The sequence below is a fragment of the Lontra canadensis genome, unplaced genomic scaffold (assembly GCF_010015895.1).
Source record: "Lontra canadensis isolate GAN:19392208 unplaced genomic scaffold, GSC_riverotter_1.0 scaffold16, whole genome shotgun sequence".
Classification (NCBI taxonomy): domain Eukaryota; kingdom Metazoa; phylum Chordata; class Mammalia; order Carnivora; family Mustelidae; genus Lontra; species Lontra canadensis.
In genome coordinates this window covers 4,595,830-4,615,102 of record NW_022631010.1, presented here as the reverse complement: position 1 = coordinate 4,615,102, position 19,273 = coordinate 4,595,830, and the positions used below count along the sequence as shown (strand labels likewise).

Sequence of the window (19,273 nt, the reverse complement as noted above, 5' to 3'; positions counted from 1 at the left end):
TGCCACATAGTTTTGCTTTTAGAAAGGTCTTTTTGGAGAATAGAGTGCAGGCAGATTGAAGAGCAAATTGAAGGGAGTCATGGAGACAATGGGACAGTGGTCACGGGAGGATAATGTAAGGTCTGAATCCATATGGGAACAATTTAGATGGGAGTAGGGGCAGCCAAATTCTCCCCAAACATAAAGGAGAGAATGATAAACTGGAAATGATCTGATAGGTGTTCCGGGGCCACCTCAATAACAGCGCACACTTTCATCTGACCCCAGCCCACTTATCCACCTCATTGCCCACCTCCACCCTCGCACAGTGAGTTCCAGAATCCTCCCCCAGCAAGCTGGTCTTCCAAGAGTGCACCTTACTGGCTCTTTGCACAATGGTCCTGCACCTGCTGAATCCTTTACCCCGCAAGGCCTTAATCTCCTATGCCCCTCCACTCCCTCACTGGCTAATTTCCACTTGTCACTCAGGTCTTATCTGAAACTGGGCCTCCTCCAGTAAGTCCTCCGGGATTCCCTCCTTTCCCAAAGGTTCTCCTCTGGAGCCCTCACCCCGCGATGCTGCCCTTGCTTTAACATTTGCCAGGCTGCCTTATAATTGTCTATTTATAAGTCTGCCTCCAGCACCAGGCTGGGAGCCTTTCGCTGGTGAGAATGGAACCCAGAGGGGCCCAGATCAGGACACGGCATTAAAAAAAAAAAAAAGAGTGTCCCACTTGCCACAGGGTCCTGTTCTCAGCTTAAGAACTTAACGCTCTTACAATGCTCGGTAGAGCAACACAGCAATTGAGCGAGGGAGTGAACTAATGAATGAGCGAGGGAATGAATGAATGAGGTACCCACCAGGGGGCGATGGCGCTTTGCCACGGAGTCCCTGGCTGCCGAGACTGGGAAATGCCGCTTTCCCACCGCCCCCCTCCCCTTCGGGTCTCGCCACTCCCCCTACCCCAACCCACCCCCAATCCCAAGAGGGAATCGCCAGGGCCCTGCCCGCCCCCTTCCCGCCTCAGATAATTAACTCGAACCAATAAAACGCTGATTGCGGCGCCTTTGTACGCGCCGCCTTGGCATTGTCATGGAAAACGGGGTCCCCTCCCCATCCGGGCTGCTAGCCCCTCCCCGGCCCCCGCAGCTGGCCCACAGTCCGCCCGAGCCACCTGGACGGGACCGGGGGACCCCCGAGCCGTCGGGCGCCCCGTCCATCTGCTCCCCACCCCCACCCGCACCGTCAGCTGCGGACCCGGCCCACCCAGGGGGGCCGGCGACGGCGCCCTGCGAAGCCAGCACCCCTTCCTCCCGCTCATCCCGCGGGACCCCAGGGGGGCCGCGTCCGGAGTCCCCGCCTGAAAGCCTGGGCTCTGTCCCCAGAGACAGCGCGGCCGGAGTGGTGTTCACGGTCGGAAATAATAACGATGATGAGAAGCCGAAGAGTAGGGAGGAAACCGGTGGGAAAGCTCACCCCTCATTCCTAGTCCCTGGGACAAGCTTCCAGAAATCTACCATACACGTATCCGTACATATATGGATATATTTTAGAGCGCACACAGGAGAAGAGTAACAGGGAGACAGTCGGGGGGGGGGGGGTCACCCTTCATCCTCACACCCCCACACTGTGAGCTGGGGAGGGGTGGTGTTTGTCCAGAGAGCTTTCTCTACATGCACACTTAAAATCAATGTATCTGTGCTTGCAAGTACAGACACATTTATACTTCTAAACCTATGCACACCACGAATGCACATACCTACATACACAGACCTACATGGGATCACCCCTACTTCTCATCTACCAGCTGCTTTATTTTACTTGAGTAGTGATCTGCTGGAGATCTTTCCATGGCATGGCTATTTACACAACAACCAGGGCCATAGGCCCCTTCTGCTGACCCCCATCCCCACCCCACTTCAGCCCCGGTGGATCTGCTGTCTGGCCAGTGTTGTCCCAGACTCTCAGTTGTGGGCGAGGGCTCTGCCCTTCATCCTCTGTGAAAGGGACGGTGGGGTCTGTGTGTTCCTTCCAAGGAAACTGCAAGCTCTGTGAGCTGCCTTTCTGCAGAGAGAAGTCAAATCATAATCATAGTAGGAGTGGGGGTGATAACAGATGTAAAGAAAAATATCCAAAACAGGAACATAAGACAAAAGGAAGCCAGTGTGCCCTTTCGAGGTCATTCTAAGACACTGATCAGCCTGACTGGGTCACCTGATTCTCTAGGAGAGGTAGCTTTGTTTGACTTTGCTGTTTGTTATTGATCAGACTTCCCACTCGGGGAAGTTACACTTTAACTTTTAAAAGATGCGCAGTTGCAAATGATTTTTGCCCTGAACTAAAAATAAAGCTGAAGCTTATGGTTTTGTCCCCATGTAAGACCTTAACTGGTTTTGTATCTAATTTTGCCATCTTGCCCTCCAGTGAACTGTCCGGCTGGTTCCGTCATTCATGAGTTAAATAAACCTTTGACCCATGCTCACTATATTTCCATAAGATTCGTGTTTTCAAACTTTCTGAAGGAATGCTTTGACTACGTCCACCCTTCTGGAAGGCTCACTCTGTGCCAGGCACCATCCTCATGGCTTCACGTGGAAGGAGTGGCTGAAAAGAGCCCCTCGGTGAGACAAACCTGGGAGGGAATTCTTCCTTCTACCACTCACCTGCTGTGAGACTTCATGCCAGCCTTTATTAACCACCAACTGTGTACCAGGTGCATTCACTCTGTCATCTCATATTCAACTCAAATTGCACAAGAACGCTGCAAGATGAGATTTGCCTGCATTTCTCCAGTTTTGTGCACCTCCCTCGCGCACATCTGTCCTCGTTGAGCCTCGGGGTTTCCGGCTGTACGATGGGTTGGTAACAGCGGTCTCCCAGACCTTCGTGAAGATGTAGTGTGACCTGCTTGAGAAGGCAGTTCCATCATAAATGTGTCTTGTTACATATGTTTCTGCTAACGGGTTGCTCAGGAAGGGCGATTCATGTACCCAAAGTCGCAAGGTCCCAAAGCCTGGGCTGTCAATCCTGCTGCTTTAGTCACTTAAAATCCCAGAGCCTCCATTTCCACATCTGTCAAATGGGAATAATAAAACCAAGAGGAGCTGTGGCCAGAGGAAAGCAGATCTGCCTGGCAGTGGGATTGGCAAACTGTCCCCTTTGTGGTTGGGTGACACTCTCGAATGTGCTGGTGTCAATCAGGGTCATCTGCTGAGGTACCTTTTTGGTTCTTGCTCTTAGAACTGGCATCAGACAAATATTTTTCTGTCTCCCACCCCCATTAGGGCGAGCATTTGGGCCCCAAGCTCTGGGCTTTTGCTGGGACATCCTCGGCCGCTTCTCTGTATGTCCGGGGTTTCTCTCCTGAGACGGACCCCACCCAAGTGCAGGGTCAAAGGTGGCAGATCCCAGACCTCAGGCTTGGATGCTGCATTTGTTTTCTGGGGCTGCTGGAACAACTTACACAACAAACTGGCTTAAGACCACAGAAACGTATGAGCTCACAGTTCTGGAAGCTGGAGGTCTGAAATCGAGGTGTCAGTGGGGCCCTGTGGGGGTTGCCAACAATCCTTGGCACTCCGGCTTGTAGGCCCGTCACTCTGTTCTCTCTCAGTCGCCACATGGCATCCTCCCTGGATGCCTGTGTCTGTGTCCAGATTTCCCTGTTCTCATAAGGACACCGGTCATGGGACTAGGATCTACCCTCGTCCAGTATGACTTTACCTTCACTTGATTACATCTGCAAAGACACTATTTCTAAATAAGGTCACATTCTGAGGTTTCAGGTGGACATGGTTTGGCGGGGGGGAGTTATTCAATCCAGAAGAGACTTTAAGCATCTCCCTGAGCTCCTGAAGGGAGCCAACCTGCCTCACATTTTCTGGATTGCAAAAATCCCAGGATTCCTGTGTTTCGTCCCTCTGGATGAAGAATATCAGCTACCTGGCCATCTTGTCCCCAAGGAGCTAGGAGCTGTGCTTCCTCTGATCGGACAAATAAAGCACCCATGTGCTGGGGGACATTGGCAAGTGCCCACTGCCCTGATCTCTCTGCTCAAAGCATGTGCAAAGGTACCGGGCTCTGAGATGCCAGTGGGCCAGCCTCCCCTCTCTGGTCTCTACATAACTCATCAATCCCATGGGCATGATGACGACAATTGCACTTATCTGAATTTTGAGAACAAGCAAACTTTACGATGACAAAAATCAGAACAGTGAACAGCAGGACCTAATGTAATATTGTGAGTCAACTGGGTGAATCAAGGGGTTCGGCCTCTGCCTTCAGCTCAGGTCATGATCTCCGGGTCATAGGATCGAGCCCCACATCAGGCTCTCTGCTCAGCACAGAGCCTGCTTCCCCCTCTCTCTCTGCCTGCCTCTCTGTCTACTTGTGCTCTTTCTCTGTGTGTCAAATAAAAAAATAAATAAATCTTAAAAAAATAAAATCAGAAGAGTGGTTACCTGGGGGATGGGCAGGAGAGACTGCGCTGGTGCCCGAGAATGTTCCTCGTCTTCATCTGGGTGGTAGTCACACAGCTGTGTACTTGCATAAAAATTCACTGAATTGCACACATTAGATGTTTGTGCTCCAGGTATTTTATTGTATTTTATATCTTACTTACAAGTCAGGTAGCCAGGCAGGTAGGAAGGAGGAAAGAGAAGCGAAGGAAGAAAGGTGAGTGCAGTGATCCCAGTCAGGCCTGGCTTCCAGCACGAAGTGAAGATGTCTGTGCTTAGGCCTTTCTGCAAATGGTGGGCAGAGGGGCAGCAGGGTCAGAACTTGGCAGCAGAAACAGAACGGAAGAGTGGCAGCTGGCATGCCCCTGTCTTCACCACCCCCTGCCCCAGGCCTCCACAGTGGAAGACAGAAAAGTAGAACTTCAGTCACATGTACTGTCCGTGTGACTTCAGGCACGGTCTTCGCCTTCCCTGGGCCTCGGGCTTCTCGCCTGGAAAGTAAGGGCAAGCCTCTCAAAGAACTGTGAAGACTGAGACACTGGCAGGAGCCTGCTGCTCTTTCCAGCCTCGCCCCGCACAAGGACGGAGACCAGCCCGGCAGGGCTGCCAGCTGAGAGGGACCAGAGGATCCCCCGCCTCACATCGTGGACCCGGACTCATCTTGTTTCCTCCTCAGAAAAATGCCTTCCCTCCTGCAGGTGTCCTTTCCTCCCCCCAGCCCACCTCGAGTAATCGATCGCCGCTTTTCTTTGACTCGGTTTGCTCATCTCTAAAATGGGCAATGGTACCAGTGCCTGCCCCATCCGGTGGCTGTCAAGATGCAAGGAATTTGCACTCACGGCAAGGACAGGAACAAAGCAAGGACTCGGGGGTGCTGATACAGCTATCCATGCCTACCCACTGCCCGCACTCCCACCGTGTGGCACCCGGGGGGGCCCTGTGGCGCTGGGCACACCCTTTGTGCAGGCGAATGGCAAGGGCACCCCAGAGCACCCTGCCTCCTGAGGCCACTGCCTGCCAGGCTGAGCAGCTCAGCTGTACCAGGGCCAGATGCATGGTTCTGCCAACCACGCCAAGAGAGGCTGTCACTCGGTGGCACAAAGGCAGCTCCTCGCGCTCGTGGTGGGCGGGGCCCAGGGAAGCGCTCCAACCACCTGGCTGGGCAACTGCTCCTGGGGCGGCCTGGCCCCACGCCTGGGCCCCCCCCTCTCTGCGCAGTGGAAGGATGGGGGGAGCAGGGAGGGCAGCAAGATGCCTAGTGGACAAGGAGTAAGCAAGGGCCACAGAATCTGGAGGGAGGGTGGGAGGAAGACAGGGAGATAGCATGGACAGTAGGAGAAGAAAAGGAGAGAGGGGAGAGCATTAAGGGGAAGCAGCAGACACCTAGCACCTGCAGGGGCCGGGCCCTGGCCTCACCTATTCCTCAGAGAAACTTCCAGGACAGATACTGTTAGGATCCCATTTTACAGCCCAGGAAACCAAAGCACAGAGAGCTTAGGTAACAGGCCCAAGGTCACACAGCCAGCAGGTGGCAGAGCTGAGATTCGAACCCAAGACAGCCAGAATCCAGGCTTAGTCATCATGAACGTGAAGAGGAGGGAAAGGGGGGAGGGCAGGAAAAAAAAAAACAAACTGTGAGAAGAGGAGAAAAAGGAGAGGAAGGAGAAAAAGAGAAACAGAAGGAAAGAAAGCAAAGATGGAAGAGAGACATGGGGGCGAGAATTAAGGAGGGAGGGAAGTAAGCAGCGGAGGGGGAAGGAGGCCTTCTTCTGCCCGCCCTCTCCCCTCCCCAGCCTCCCTCACACCCTCTCCTCAATGGCAGGGGCTGTTTCCTGGGTCACACACGGGGCTGGGAACCACCCCGACCCCCACGTCAGGCCAGGTTGGTCCTCCGGAAACAGCAGCCTCCCTGAGAGGGGGTCGGGTCCAGCTGCTGCCCCAAGGCTGTGTTCTCAGACTCACACCCTCTGGCTTCTGTGCACCTTTGTGAGGCGGAGCCCTCAGCTTCAGCAGCAGGCAGAGCCGGGCCAGAGGAGTGGGCCTGCACACAACCGAAAGACTTTCTTGCTCTTCCTCTTAAACCTGTCTCCCAGGTGGGGCCGCCAGAGGCCCACTAGGCCCTCACAGGGGCAGCCTGCTGAGAACACAGAGGAGAGGAAGGGAGAGCCCAGGCCCAAAGCTCAGCCTCCACCAAGCCTTCTATGTGGGCTACATTATCTAGAGAAGCGAACAGCAGCTCCGAGCCTGGGGCAGTGTTGACTCCTCACTAGGAATACATGTCCATGGGGGCCCAGCTGGGTCTTTGGAGTCTGGAGGTCTAAGGTCTGGTCTGGGATAGACTGAGATCCCTCTGAGATTGTCGCCCAATTTAATTCTGTGTGTACCTGAACTTCTCTGGAGAAGACACTTTGGTTTCCATTAGACTCCAAAGAAGTTAGATCTCCCAAAAAGTCATTCCAAGACATTCAGCTCGAACAGTCAAACAGTGACTTAATGAATTGAGAAAATCACAGAACAGGGGGCCTGAATCTTGGGACTCTGACGGCGGGGGCCTGAAGTGTTATAAACTGTTTATCTCTATGGCTTGGTACATAGTAGGTGTCCAGTAAATGTTTGTGAATGAATGAATGAGAGAGAGAGAAGACAGAGAGGACAGAGCAACAGGAGCCAAGAAAGGATGGGAAGATGTCCTCTTGATTTGATACTGCAGAACAAATCACCCTCAAACTTAGTGACTCAAAACAAGAATCATTTAGTAGGTCTCATGCTTTCCCTGGGTCAGGAATTTGGGACCTGTTGGGCTGGCTGGTTCGGGGGCTGCACTCATCTGAAGGTTTGACCGGGACTGCAGGATCTGCCTCCAAGGTGGCTCATTCATGGGACAGCCAAGTTGGCCCCAGCTGGAGGTGGGACTTCAGTTCCTTGCCATGCAGGCCTTTCCTCCGGCTGCTTGAATGACTCCATGGTGTGGCAGCTGGCTTCCCCAGAGTGATCGAACCTGAGACCAGGACAGAAGCTCCAATACATTTCATGACCGAGCCTTGGAAGTCTCACTCTGCCATTAGCACAAAACCTTGCTGATTACACGGGTTCACTTTATTAGAACTGAACAAGGGCTTGAAAATCAGAAGAGATCATGGGGCCCTGGCAGGGGCTGGAAGTCACAGAGGAGTCCAAGAAGCGAGAGGGAACCCTGAGGAAGTCAGATCCCTGCAGGCGACAGCTCTCCCACAGACAATGGCCCTGCTCTGCACAGAGCTGGGGTCAGGTTTCAAGTCCAGCACTTGAGCACACCGGCCAGGCCAGATTCCACTTTCCACGTCAGTCCTAGCCACACCTTCCCCTACAATCGCAGGATCCAGACCTGCTAATTCCCATCAACTCTCTAAAAGCAGTATGAATTCTCTTACCTGCAAGACTGTTTCTGCTCCTTCCCCTGCCTTGAATGCCCTTCTCACTTTCTCTCCTCTCAGGCTACCTCCTCCACGAAGTCTCCCCGAATGCATCCTTAAATGTCTCAGCCACCTGCCCCAATCCCCAGTGCCACCCCAATGTCTACGTAGACCGCCCCCATACCATGTCTGCCTCCCCCCCCTGCACCGTAAATGCCCTGAGTTGGAGGGTGGACCCACAGGTGCCCATCGCTGTGCGCTGACTGCATGAATGATGGCTGGATACATCCCACACACAACAGGGAGATCCCTTGGGCCTCAGAGAGGCACTGAGGCATGGCTGGGCCTTGGTGTCCCCACTGGAGGATTGTTTAGGAGGCTCCTTCCAGGCCCAAGATTCTGCTATTGTATCTCCCTGGAAACATTCAACACATGGCACCTTGAAATTAGAAGAGATGGGTCAGCGCAGGGTTCGAATCCCAGAGCCTCCACTTACTTCACTTGTCTGATCCGGGAAATCATTGACCTCTCCATACCCGTGATTCCTCGGTTATAAAAGAGGCTAATGGTCTTCACCTTTCAGGGTAGTTGGAAGGGATGAACCCTAGGGCGTGAGAGGGGCTCAGATCCTGTCTCCACCAAGGGACTGATCACCTAATCTTTCACTGCCTCAATTTTCCCATCTACTAAATGGGGCCAGCTATATTTGAGTTCTTAGGTTGGGTCAGAAACCGCATTCATCCAGGTAAATGCTCTGCCCAGAGCCTGGCACACAGCAGACGCCTGTGGCAGCCATGGATGGGGCACTCAGTCTCCCTTCCTGAAGAACGTGTCCTTCAGGTTCAGGGTCAGCAATGGCAGCACCTTCAGGGTCCCCCTCTGCTTTTGAGTCAGGCCACACCCAGGCAATCTCAGCCAGTGTCCGAGCCAGCACAGGAACCAGGGACTGGCCATCGCTGCCTGAAGATAGCAGGCTCCTATAGGGGGTGAACTCCTCTCTGGAGCTCCCTGCTGGTTTCCCATCAGCGGTTGAGGCTGTCCCCTCTGTCCTTCCGCAGGAGCCCTGGCCCAGCAAGCCTCTTATCGTGCCAGCTCCATCTCAGTGTCCGCACCTAGGGGCACCCAAGCGGACCGAGCACACAATGCAGTGGTGGTTCTCAAAGTGTCCCTGGGAGGTAGCAGCAGCAGCATCTCCCGGGAACCGGCTCGACCTCGACGCGCACACGTGAGGACTTTGAGCACAGCTGTCGTGGAAGGGAGCTACTGTTCAGACATCACAGTGGCAGGATGGCCAAAGCGGGGCTGTGTTTTGTGGAAAGGGGAGAATGCTTGATCACAGTCTCACCCCCCCAGGTCCCTCCCTCCCCCAAATCCAGAGGAGTGAAGGAACAGGCCCCTCTCCCTACCCCACTCGGGGGAGGGGTCCAGTCCAGGCCTCCAGCTGGAGACTTCACAGGCTCTGGGTTTGTGAGGCTGCCTACAGCCCTGCCTTCTTCCCCCCTGCTCCCCACCCCTCCCTTTCCCTTTCCTCCCCAGGGGCACCCCAGCCCTGCCCGCCTGCCTCCTCTTTGTCTGCCAATCTGTCTCCATCCCAAGATGAGCCCTGGGCCTCCGCCAGCCAGTCTGTGCTCCACCTCAGGACCTGGAAGGAGAGGCCTCTGGGCTCCCAACTGCCTCTCACTTACCCGGAGAGAGGTCCAGGGATAGTTCGTGTTACTCCCAACTGCCTCTCCCTTACCCCGGGGAGAGGTCTGGGGATGGTTTGTGTTACTGGCCTCCCGGACCCAGCCTCAGTCAACAATCACCCCTCCCGATCAGGAGCCATTCTCTCCCCTCTAGGCTGCTTAAAGCCTCATCATGTGACAAGTAAGGAACTAGGGAACAGAGACGTATAGAGGCTTGCCTGATGTCACACAGCAAGAAAGGGGAGCGACCAGGATTTTGACCTTGCTCTCTTTCCACCTCAGCACCCCACTCTCAGGTCCCAGTAGGTGGCAAGTGACAACAGTGAGGTGGTCATATGTGACAGGGATTCTGTTGGCCTCAAGGCCTTTGTGAGCTTGTCCTTCTCCCTGACGCCACAGCCCATCAGAAAAGGCTTGGAGACAGGCGGACAGAGCTGCCTTTTCTTTTCTTTTCTTTTCTTTTCTTTTCTTCTTTTTTAAAGAAATAAAACATTTTATTTAAAAAATTCCAAGTATGCTTCAAATGGAAACTGCCCATTTATTAAGCACCCACAGAGTTCCAAGCATTGTACAAAACATTAAAATGTTTGTTCATACTCTTTTAGTGCAAAATCACCTATTCTGTTGCATTCATTTTTGCATGGCATTGACATTTTAGTTCCACTGTCAGAAAATGACCAGTTCTTCAAGACTTGCTCAAGAAACAAGTTTCTGATCCATAGAAGTAGTTCATGTAGAAAATTTCTCTGCCAACTGTTATACTTAATGTCCTCTCCCTCTGAAACCACCACCCACCCTTCCTCCTCTGAAGCCTCCACCTCCTCTTCCACCTCTGAAACCACCACCTCTGCCACCTCTGCCACCTCCGCCTCTTACTCCTCCTCAACCTCCCCTGCCACCACCTCTTGGAGGGCCCTTCTCACCTGGAGGTCGAGGTAAAAACCTCTGCAGTGGTAGCAGTTTATATGGGTCTATATAAAACTTCTGCAGTTTTTTAAAGGAAGATGCCTTCATATTTTCTGACAATTTAACAGAAAAATAAAAATCTCTAAGTTGTCCAAATATTTCATCCACTCTACCAATCTGTTCTTTGTTCTCCAAATAAACTGGAGCATTGAAATAAGGCACCTTATTTTCATCTGTAGGACATTTACAAACTATGTCATCTTCACAGGGATGCAGGAACTCTCCTAATAAAACTACACGTTCTGGAGGTCCTGGGTCCTGGCCTTTGTTAAAGCCTCCGCGGCCACCTCCTCGTCCAAATCCTCCTTGGCCCTTGGCCGCCACCGCCGCCTCTGAAATTCCCGCCTCCGCCTCGGAAATGGTTGTTGCTGCCGCCGCGATTGAAGCCCCCCCCACCCCCGACCTCCTCCTCGAAAAGACATGCTTACTTTACCAGCCTCGGCGTCCCCGCTTAGTACCTCCTCCCCGAGCAGGCAGTAAGGTCTTCACAACTGATTCTCTTCCCCCCGCCCTCCACCATCCCACAGCTGGGTTCCGGGACCCTTCTGCTCCCTACTCCAACTCACCGAAGCCACATGCACCTCCAGCCCCCTGCCTTTGCTTTTCTAACCTGGCAGGAGGGTGATGGGTTGGGGCCTTCCTTAATGGGTACCCAGCATATCCCCTGTCCAGCCCTGCCTCAGGGAACCCTGGAAGGCGAGGGCCAGAATATGAGTGGCACTAAGCATGGGCACGTTTCCTGAGCACTATGTGGCAGGCCTGGTTGGCACAGCATCTGCAGACACCGTCCTGTGCAACCCTCAGCAGGATCCCACGAAGAGATGTGCTTATTCATGGATTCAGTCACGAGCCTCAGAGAGGCTAAGAGTCTTACCCCTAATGGTCCTAAACTCACCTGTCCATTTTACAGATGGGAAAATTGAGGTCCAGAGCAGTGGTGTGATTTCTTCAAGGACACACACCTAGTGAGTGTCAGAATCCGCCTTTTCTGGGAAGCTTACTTAATGAGAGCAATCAGAGTCCATCCATACAGCACGTCCTGGTTTGTGACTCTCATCATGTCTCAGGAAGGCAAGGGTTTCCGTTGTTCAATGGTTGTTTGGGGATTCCTATAGGATGTGCCAATTTAGTTCTAAGAGCTTGATAAATATTCGCTCATTTAATGCTCACAAATACCTTACAAGGCGGGTGTATTGATTATCCTGCTTTTGCAAACAAGGAAACTGAGGGAGCCTAAGTAATCTGCCTAAGGTCACACAGTCAGGATTCAAATTCGGGCTACTTGAGGTTTTAAGCATTATTATGTCCTGTCCTTTAACAGCTGGAAAACCTGAGGCTTGAGGAGAGGACATGACTTGCCTACAACCCCTGTCTCCAGCCCAGGGCTGGCCCCCATCTCAGCAGTATCCTTTCTGGTCCACATTTGTCGATTAACAAATGCTGACTGGAAACCTTTTTTGCAGGAACAACCCCAGCAGCCGCCTTGCCCAAAACACACCCACAATACAGAGGAATGAACAGGTTCATGAGGGCACCAGACGTGCCCATGGGGGCACCTGGCAGGGCACTGACCTACCCTGGGAATAAGGGAAGACTTGTAGAGGTGTGATCCTTGAGTAGAGTCTCCAAGTTCAAGGGCAACTTTGCCAGGAGGACAGGGAGGAGTGAGGTAGCCCAACCTGAAGAAGCAGCATGTGCAAAGGCCGGCAGCATGAGAGAGAAGGTAGTTGTCAGGAAGAGTTCCATTCAGCCCTGAGTGAGGGTGAGGACAGAAAAGTCTAAACAATGAGGATGGCAGGAGGCCCCTGAGCGAATCAGGACACTGCAGTCCTGGCCACAAATCTGCCCCTGTGTCACAGAGTGACCTCAGTATCCCCTCCATACAATGGTGGAGGGTCAGCGCCTAAGCGCCCTGCCAGCTCCCAATTTCAGCTGATGAAGTCAGGGTGGATTTGAACAGGAGGACTGTTTGGATGGGAAAGCTGGAGGCAAGGAAAGAAGGGCATTCTAGCCGTGCCTGGGTGGCTCCGTTGGTTAAGCGGCTGCCTTCAGCTCAGGTCATGATCTCAGGGTCCTGGGATCGAGCCCCATATCAGGCTCCCTGCTCAGCAGGGAGCCTGCTTCTCCCTCTCCCTCTGCCTGCCACTCTGCCTACTTGTGCTTTCTCTCTGTCAAATAAAAAAAATAAAATCTTAAAGAAAAGAAAAAGAAAGAAGGGCATTCTAGAGAGTCCCCTAGAAAAAGGTCCAGAGGAAAGAAAGTTCAGGGCAGGTGTTGCAAAAGGACAGGAAATGGCTTCTATCAAGTGTCCCCAGGATAGTGTCCATAGAGGAAAGCATGCAAAGAAGTCATATCAGTCTGGACTCTTCAGTCACAAGTGAAAGAAAGAAAAAGAAATTATTGATTTATATAACTAAGAAGGCCAGGTTATGGGCTTCAGGCATGGCTGGATCCAGTGCTGACATTTTTTGTGTGTGTGTGGGGGGGGTTTTAAGATTTTATTTATTTATTTGAGAAAAAGAGAGAGAGCACAAACTTGGGAGAGGGGCAGAGAGAAAAGGAGAAGCAGGCTCTCCATGGACCAGGGAGCCTGACGTAAGGCTCGATCCCAGGACCCCAAGATCATGACCCCAGCCAAAGGCAGATGCTCAACCAACCCAGGCACCCCCAGGTGCTGACATGTTATTGTGAAGACCCTGTCTCGCCCTCCATCTTGATTTTGATTTCCTTTTTTTAAAGTTTATTTATTTATTTATTTATTTAAAGATTTTATTTATTTATTTGACAGAGGGGGAGACAGTGAGAGAGGGAACACACACAGCGGGGGTGGGAGAGGGAGAAGCAGGCTTTCTGCTAAGCAGGGAGCCTGATGTGGGGCTGGGATCACAACCCAAGCCAAAGGCAGACGCATAACAACTGAGCCACCCAGGAGCCCCTATTTATTTATTTTTAGAGAGAGAAAAAGCATGTGCAGTAACAACTGAGCAGGACGAGGGGCAAAGGGAGGGAGAATCTCAAACAAACTCCCCACTGAGGGCAGAGCCCAACATGGAGCTCGATCCCAAAACCCTGAGCTCATGAGCTGAGCCCAAACCAAGAATCAGATGCTCAACTGACCGGGCCACCCAGGCGCCCCTTGACTTTGATTTCTTCATTGTTAGTTTCACTCTCAGGGAGACTCTAACCTCATGGAGGCAAAGGTGGCCACCCATAACTCCAAAATCCATCACACGAACTACACTGGTGGAAAAAAAAAGATTCTCAGACCCTCCCATGATATTATTCTGGACCCTTTCCTTTCCCTCCCATCTACCATTAGAGTCATCAGCAAATCTTATTGGATCTGCCTATAAAAGACATTCAGAATCTACTCACTTCCTCCCACCTCCACTGATAACAGCCTGGTCATGCTCTTCTCTATTTTATTTATTTGTTAATATTTTTATTTTATGTAGGCTCCACACCCAGCACAGAGCCCAGTGGGAGCTCAAACTCACCACCTTGAGAGCATGACCTGAGCCAAAACCAAGAGTCAGTTGCTTAACCGACTGAGCCATTCAGGCCCCTGACTTCTATTTTATTTTTTAAATTGAGGTATCATGTTCATGTAGATGAGACCACAACTGGACATGTACATCCAGATCAATGAATCTTCACACAGTGAGCACATGATATAACTTCCAAGTGGATCAAGATATAGAAGCCTGAGAGCACCCCAGGAGCCCCTCTCAAGCCCCCTCCTAGTTACTAATGCACTAATGGTATATCCCAGTCAACATCCTCTGTGGCTAGATTTAGTGCATCAGTTCCCAGCTGTCTCAAGCTTTCAGTCTTACATCTCTCCATTAATGCAGTTACTTCCATCAATTCAGAGATCTTTTAAAATGTAAGTCAATAGATGTTTCTTCTCCTCTCAAAACATTTGCATAGCTCCCATTTCATTGGGTATAAAAGTCAAAGTTCCTACCACAGCCTGTAAGATCCTACAAAAGCTGGCACCTCCACTCCCTCTCACTCCCCCACCCCCACCACATCCCCTGCTCCATCTATACTCACTTCCTTCTGTTCCTCAAACATTCCCAGGCACATATGCACAGAGCTGTTGTACATGCTGTTCCCACTGTCTAGAATCCCCTCCCCACCCACTAGTCCCCATATTGTCACGGTTCCTTCCATCACCTCCTCCAAGTCTGTATTCAAATGTCCCCTTCTGACAGCTGCTCCCACCCAAGATGGAGTAACAGGGACTGGATTTACTCTCCCTCTTGAAACAAACAAAGCAAACAAACAAACCAGGCAAAATATGAGATGAAAGTTTTCAAGACACCAGGCATCAGGCAACAAAGTGATCTCTGACAGATGGGAAGTAAAGAAGATAGGCCCTATGATGGCCCCAACGTATTGCCTGGGAGGAGTTTCCAGATCCTAGTACAGGGAAGGGGAATGTAGGTGAAACCCAGAAGACTCCCTGAGTTAAGGAAATTTAGCTGAGAGTCCAGGAAGACCAAGGGGAACTGAGTTTGCAGGACAGAATATCAGAGAGTATAGAGCTGATGATCCCAGAAATCTGCAGAAAGTATTAGGCTGAGCATGAGTTGATGCTTTTGTCTGATAATACTACTCTGGGTTGGGGAAAAAAACATGGGCAAAGACTAGATAACAGTATCCAACAGTCACACAGGACCAAAAATAGAGCTAAACAGAAAAAAATCATAACCCATGGGGCACTGGTTATGGTATTCAGGAAGGTCCTTTCTCAGTCTTGGTAAAGAATTATCCCTTAACAGAGCACTGCTCTGAACCCACCCGACAAATCATAAAAGCAAGAATTGAAAGCATCAAATATTTCCAGGTAACATAACTGAATCTCAGAGCAAAATTCAAGAAAATATAGAAATATAAAAATATATAGCTTCCAACAAAGGTAAAATTCACAGTGTTTAGCATCCATACAAAAATTACCAGGCATGCAAAGAAACAAGAAAATGTGATCCATAACGAGAACAATAATGAATTACTGGAAACTGACATAGAAGTTGTAGACAAGAACATTAAAAGAATTATTAAAACTATATTCTGTATGTTTAAAAGTTAGAGACCCATGAAAGACATTAAAAGATCCAAATGGAATTTCTAGAAATGAAAACTACAATGTCTGACATGAAAAATATGCTGAGAATAATGGCTGACTAAACACACCAGAAGAAAAGATGAATGAATCTGAAGACATAGCAAATAGAAACTTCAAAATGGAACACAGAGAGAGATAAAAATAATAACTATAAAAAATGAAAAAGAAGAGCATCTGGAGCTTTGGAACAACTTCATGCAGCCTAATGTGTAACTGAAATCCCCAAAGGAAATATTTGAAAGAGAATGGCTGAGAGGTTCCAAATCTGATATAAGGTATAAAACTACAGATCCAAGAGGTTCAACAAATCACAAGCACAAGAGACCGAAACTGGGGCTCCTGGGTGGCACAGTCGTTAAGTGTCTGCCTTCAGCTCAGATCATGATCCTAGTATCCTGGGATTGAGCCCCACACTGGGCTCCCTGCTCGGCAGGGATTCTGCTTTTCTCCCTCCCCCTGCTTTTGCACTCTCACTTTCACATGTTCTTGCCACATGCACTCTCTCTCTCCCTCTCAAATAAATAAATAAAATCTTTAAGTAAAAAATATCTTTAAAAAGAGACAGAAAATTATCCATCTTGATCAAATTACTCAAAACCAGTGACAAAGAGGAAAATATTTTAAAAACAGAGAAAAAAGGCTTGTTAAACAGAGAAACAAAGATCAGGATAATAGCAGATTTCTTGTTGGACATTGGATAGGAGAGAAAATAGTGGAGCAAATCTTTTAACTCAATGAAAGAAAAAATGTGACAACATAGAATTCTATACCCAGTTAAAATATCCTTCAAAAAATGAAGGCGAAATAAAAACATTTTCAGACATACAAAGTTGAAATAATTCCTTACCAACAGATCTGCACTACAAAAAGTGATAAATGAAATCCTTTAGACAGAAGAAAAATGATACCAGATGGAAATGCAGATCTATGCAAGTGAATAAAGAGCACCACAAATGTTAATTACATGAGTAAATTTTAAAGATTTTTCTTATTATTTAATGTCTTTAGAAGATAATTTACTGTTTCAACAACAACAATAATATTTTGTGGAGTTGTAACATCTACATAACTAAAATATAGGACAATAAAACCAAAATCAGGAAGAAGGAAGTATAGTATTATAAGGTCCTAATATCACTTGACAATAGACTGAGGGCAGTTAGAGGTATATACTGTAAATTTTAATGTAAGCCAATGAAATAACAAAATGAAAAATTACAGCTAATAAACCAACAAAAGAGGTAAAATAGAATAATAAAAAATGCTCAATTAATCAAAAATAAGGCAGAAAAAATAAGAAAAAGGGAATAAAGAGCAGATAGGATAAATGGGAAACAAATATGGAGCAAACAAATAGACTTAAATCTAACCATATCAAGAATCACATTAAATGCAAATCGTCTAAACACCCCCAGTTACAAAGTAGAGATTGCCAAGACTGAATTAAAAAAAAAAAAAATACGTACCACCTACAAAAAAAAAACAGAACAAAACAAAGAAAACATAAAACCACTTTAAATATAAAGACACAAGTTAAAAGTACAAGGATGGAAGAATATATATACCATGCTAGAATAATCAAAAGAACACGAAGTAGCTTAAACAACAGAAACTCATTTCCTCACTGGAAGTCCAAGATCAAAATATTAATAGGTTTCTTTCTTCTGGGGTCTCTCTCTTTGACTTGCAGCTGGCCACCTTCCCACTGTGTCCTCATGTGGTCCTTCCTCTGTGAGCACACATCCCTTGGGTCTATTTGTGTATCCAAATTTCCTCTTGCCTTTTTTTTTTTTTAAACATTTATTTATTTATTTATTTGAGAGAGAGAGAGACCTCTCATGCACGCAAGTGGAGGGGAGGGGCAGAGGGAAAGAGAAAATCATAAGCAGGCTCTATGCCCAGCACAGAGTCTGATGCAGGCTGGATCTCACCACCCTGAGATCTGAGCCAAAATCAAGAGTCAGATGCTTAACTGACTGGGCCACCCAGGGGTCCCCAGATTTCCTTTTGTAAGGACACCAGTCAGATTGGATTAGGGACCATCCTGAAGGCCTCATTTTAACTTACTTACCACAATAAAGGCCCTGTTAACAAAATACAGTCACATTCTGAGGCAATGGGCATTAGACCTTCACGTTTTAGAGGGACACGATTCAGCTCATAACAGGAAGGGAAGGGAGAAAGGATGGGGGGAAAAAACACTCACAAATACACTCAGAAAAAGAAAAGCTGACTTTGAATACCTAGTCTAGAGAAAGCCAATGTTAAATCATTGTGAAATTTTCATGATCCAATTCCTAAAAGGATCAGAATATATATTTGAGGGGAAAAAAAACATTGGGGGGGCTGTTTAATATCAAACAAAGGTTATTTCAGAGCAAAGAATTTTACCAGGGATAGATATAAGGTTATTTCATAATGAATAAGAGGTCAATTAATCAAAAGCATCTAATATTTTAAATGTTTATATCCCTAATGGGCAGAGATTCAAAATACATGAAGCAAAAACTGATAGACTTGCAAAAAGAAAGAAATCCACAATTACAGACTGGAATTTCAAATCTCAGTAATTGAAAGAACGGAGAGAAAATCAAATGTCACCTTCTTAGTGTGCCCTACCTTGACCATCAATTTTAACTACAACCCCTCACTCCCTGCCTAACTCTCCTGTACACACCACCTTCTAACAAAATATTTATTTTAATTAATTTATTTGTATAGTGCCTGGAACAGTGTCTGATTTTTTTTTTAGAAAATTCTCAAAAAAAAATCTGTTGAATAAAAACAATTTGAAAGACTGTTCATTGCTGATATTATGACTAGTATTCATGTGACTTTGCATGTAGTCTTGTTTAAAAGATTTTATTTATTTATTTTGGAGAGAGAAAGCGAGGGAGTGTGAGCGGGAAGGTGGGGGGGTGCAGAGGGAGAGGGAGAGAATCTCAAGCAGACTCTGTGCTGAGCTCGGAGCCCAACACAGGCCTCAATCTCACGACCCAGAGATCATGACCTGAGTGGAAACCCAGAGTCAGCCCTTAACTGACTGAGCCACCCAGGCACCCTGCGACTTTGCATGTAGACTTTATTGTGATTTCAAAGGTCAGAACCCAACAAAATCAATATGGGAGCCCCATATTCCTAGAACATAGGGGCGGGATTCCAGAATGTTTGAAGAAGATGCATAGAATGTCAATAGTCTAAAAAATCATAAGCCTACGATGTTAGAATTTGGGGATGTTCGGAGCCAGAACATCAGAATCAGGGATGAGGGTTGACAAGGGATCTAAACCTGGGTGGAGGGGGGGGGAGTGTGGTTTGGAGGGGGGTTGTTCAGAGTCAAACAGCATTTTTTTTTTCCTCTGCTGGTTCTGAGTGTCTCCTAATAGTACCCATACAGAGGTATATACCCAGCTAACTAACTCAGCTCAGCAAAGGGACTGAGACGCTAGCCACCCATGGCCTCAGGGGCTGTGGGAATGAGGGGAGTGAGGGGGGCGGGGTGGGGAGCGAGGCTGTATTTCTTATTTCTCCCTTTTAATTCAGCTCCTGCTCACGGGGCCCCTTCTGGACAGTGGGCCCGTGAGGCCTTTCAGTCACGCAAGACTGGAACCCGTCATTATCAGAGGGAACCACCACTTCCCGCTCCTTGGGAATAAGGGGGA

The 19,273-nt window shown here is 48.8% G+C and overlaps 1 protein-coding gene and 1 pseudogene across 1 annotated transcript in view; both read right to left on the bottom strand.

Moving 5' to 3' along the window:
- Nucleotides 1-4,839: 4,839 nt before the first annotated feature.
- LOC116868781 (atherin-like) overlaps nucleotides 4,840-19,273 on the bottom strand; it is a 69,747-nt gene continuing 55,313 nt past the window's right edge. Inside the window, exon 2 of the mRNA XM_032859421.1 lies at nucleotides 4,840-4,928. Coding sequence (XP_032715312.1) covers nucleotides 4,864-4,928 — 65 coding nt within the window. The 3' untranslated portion in view covers nucleotides 4,840-4,863. The remainder of the gene's footprint in view (nucleotides 4,929-19,273) is intronic.
- On the bottom strand, nucleotides 10,142-10,917 carry LOC116868553 (annotated as a pseudogene).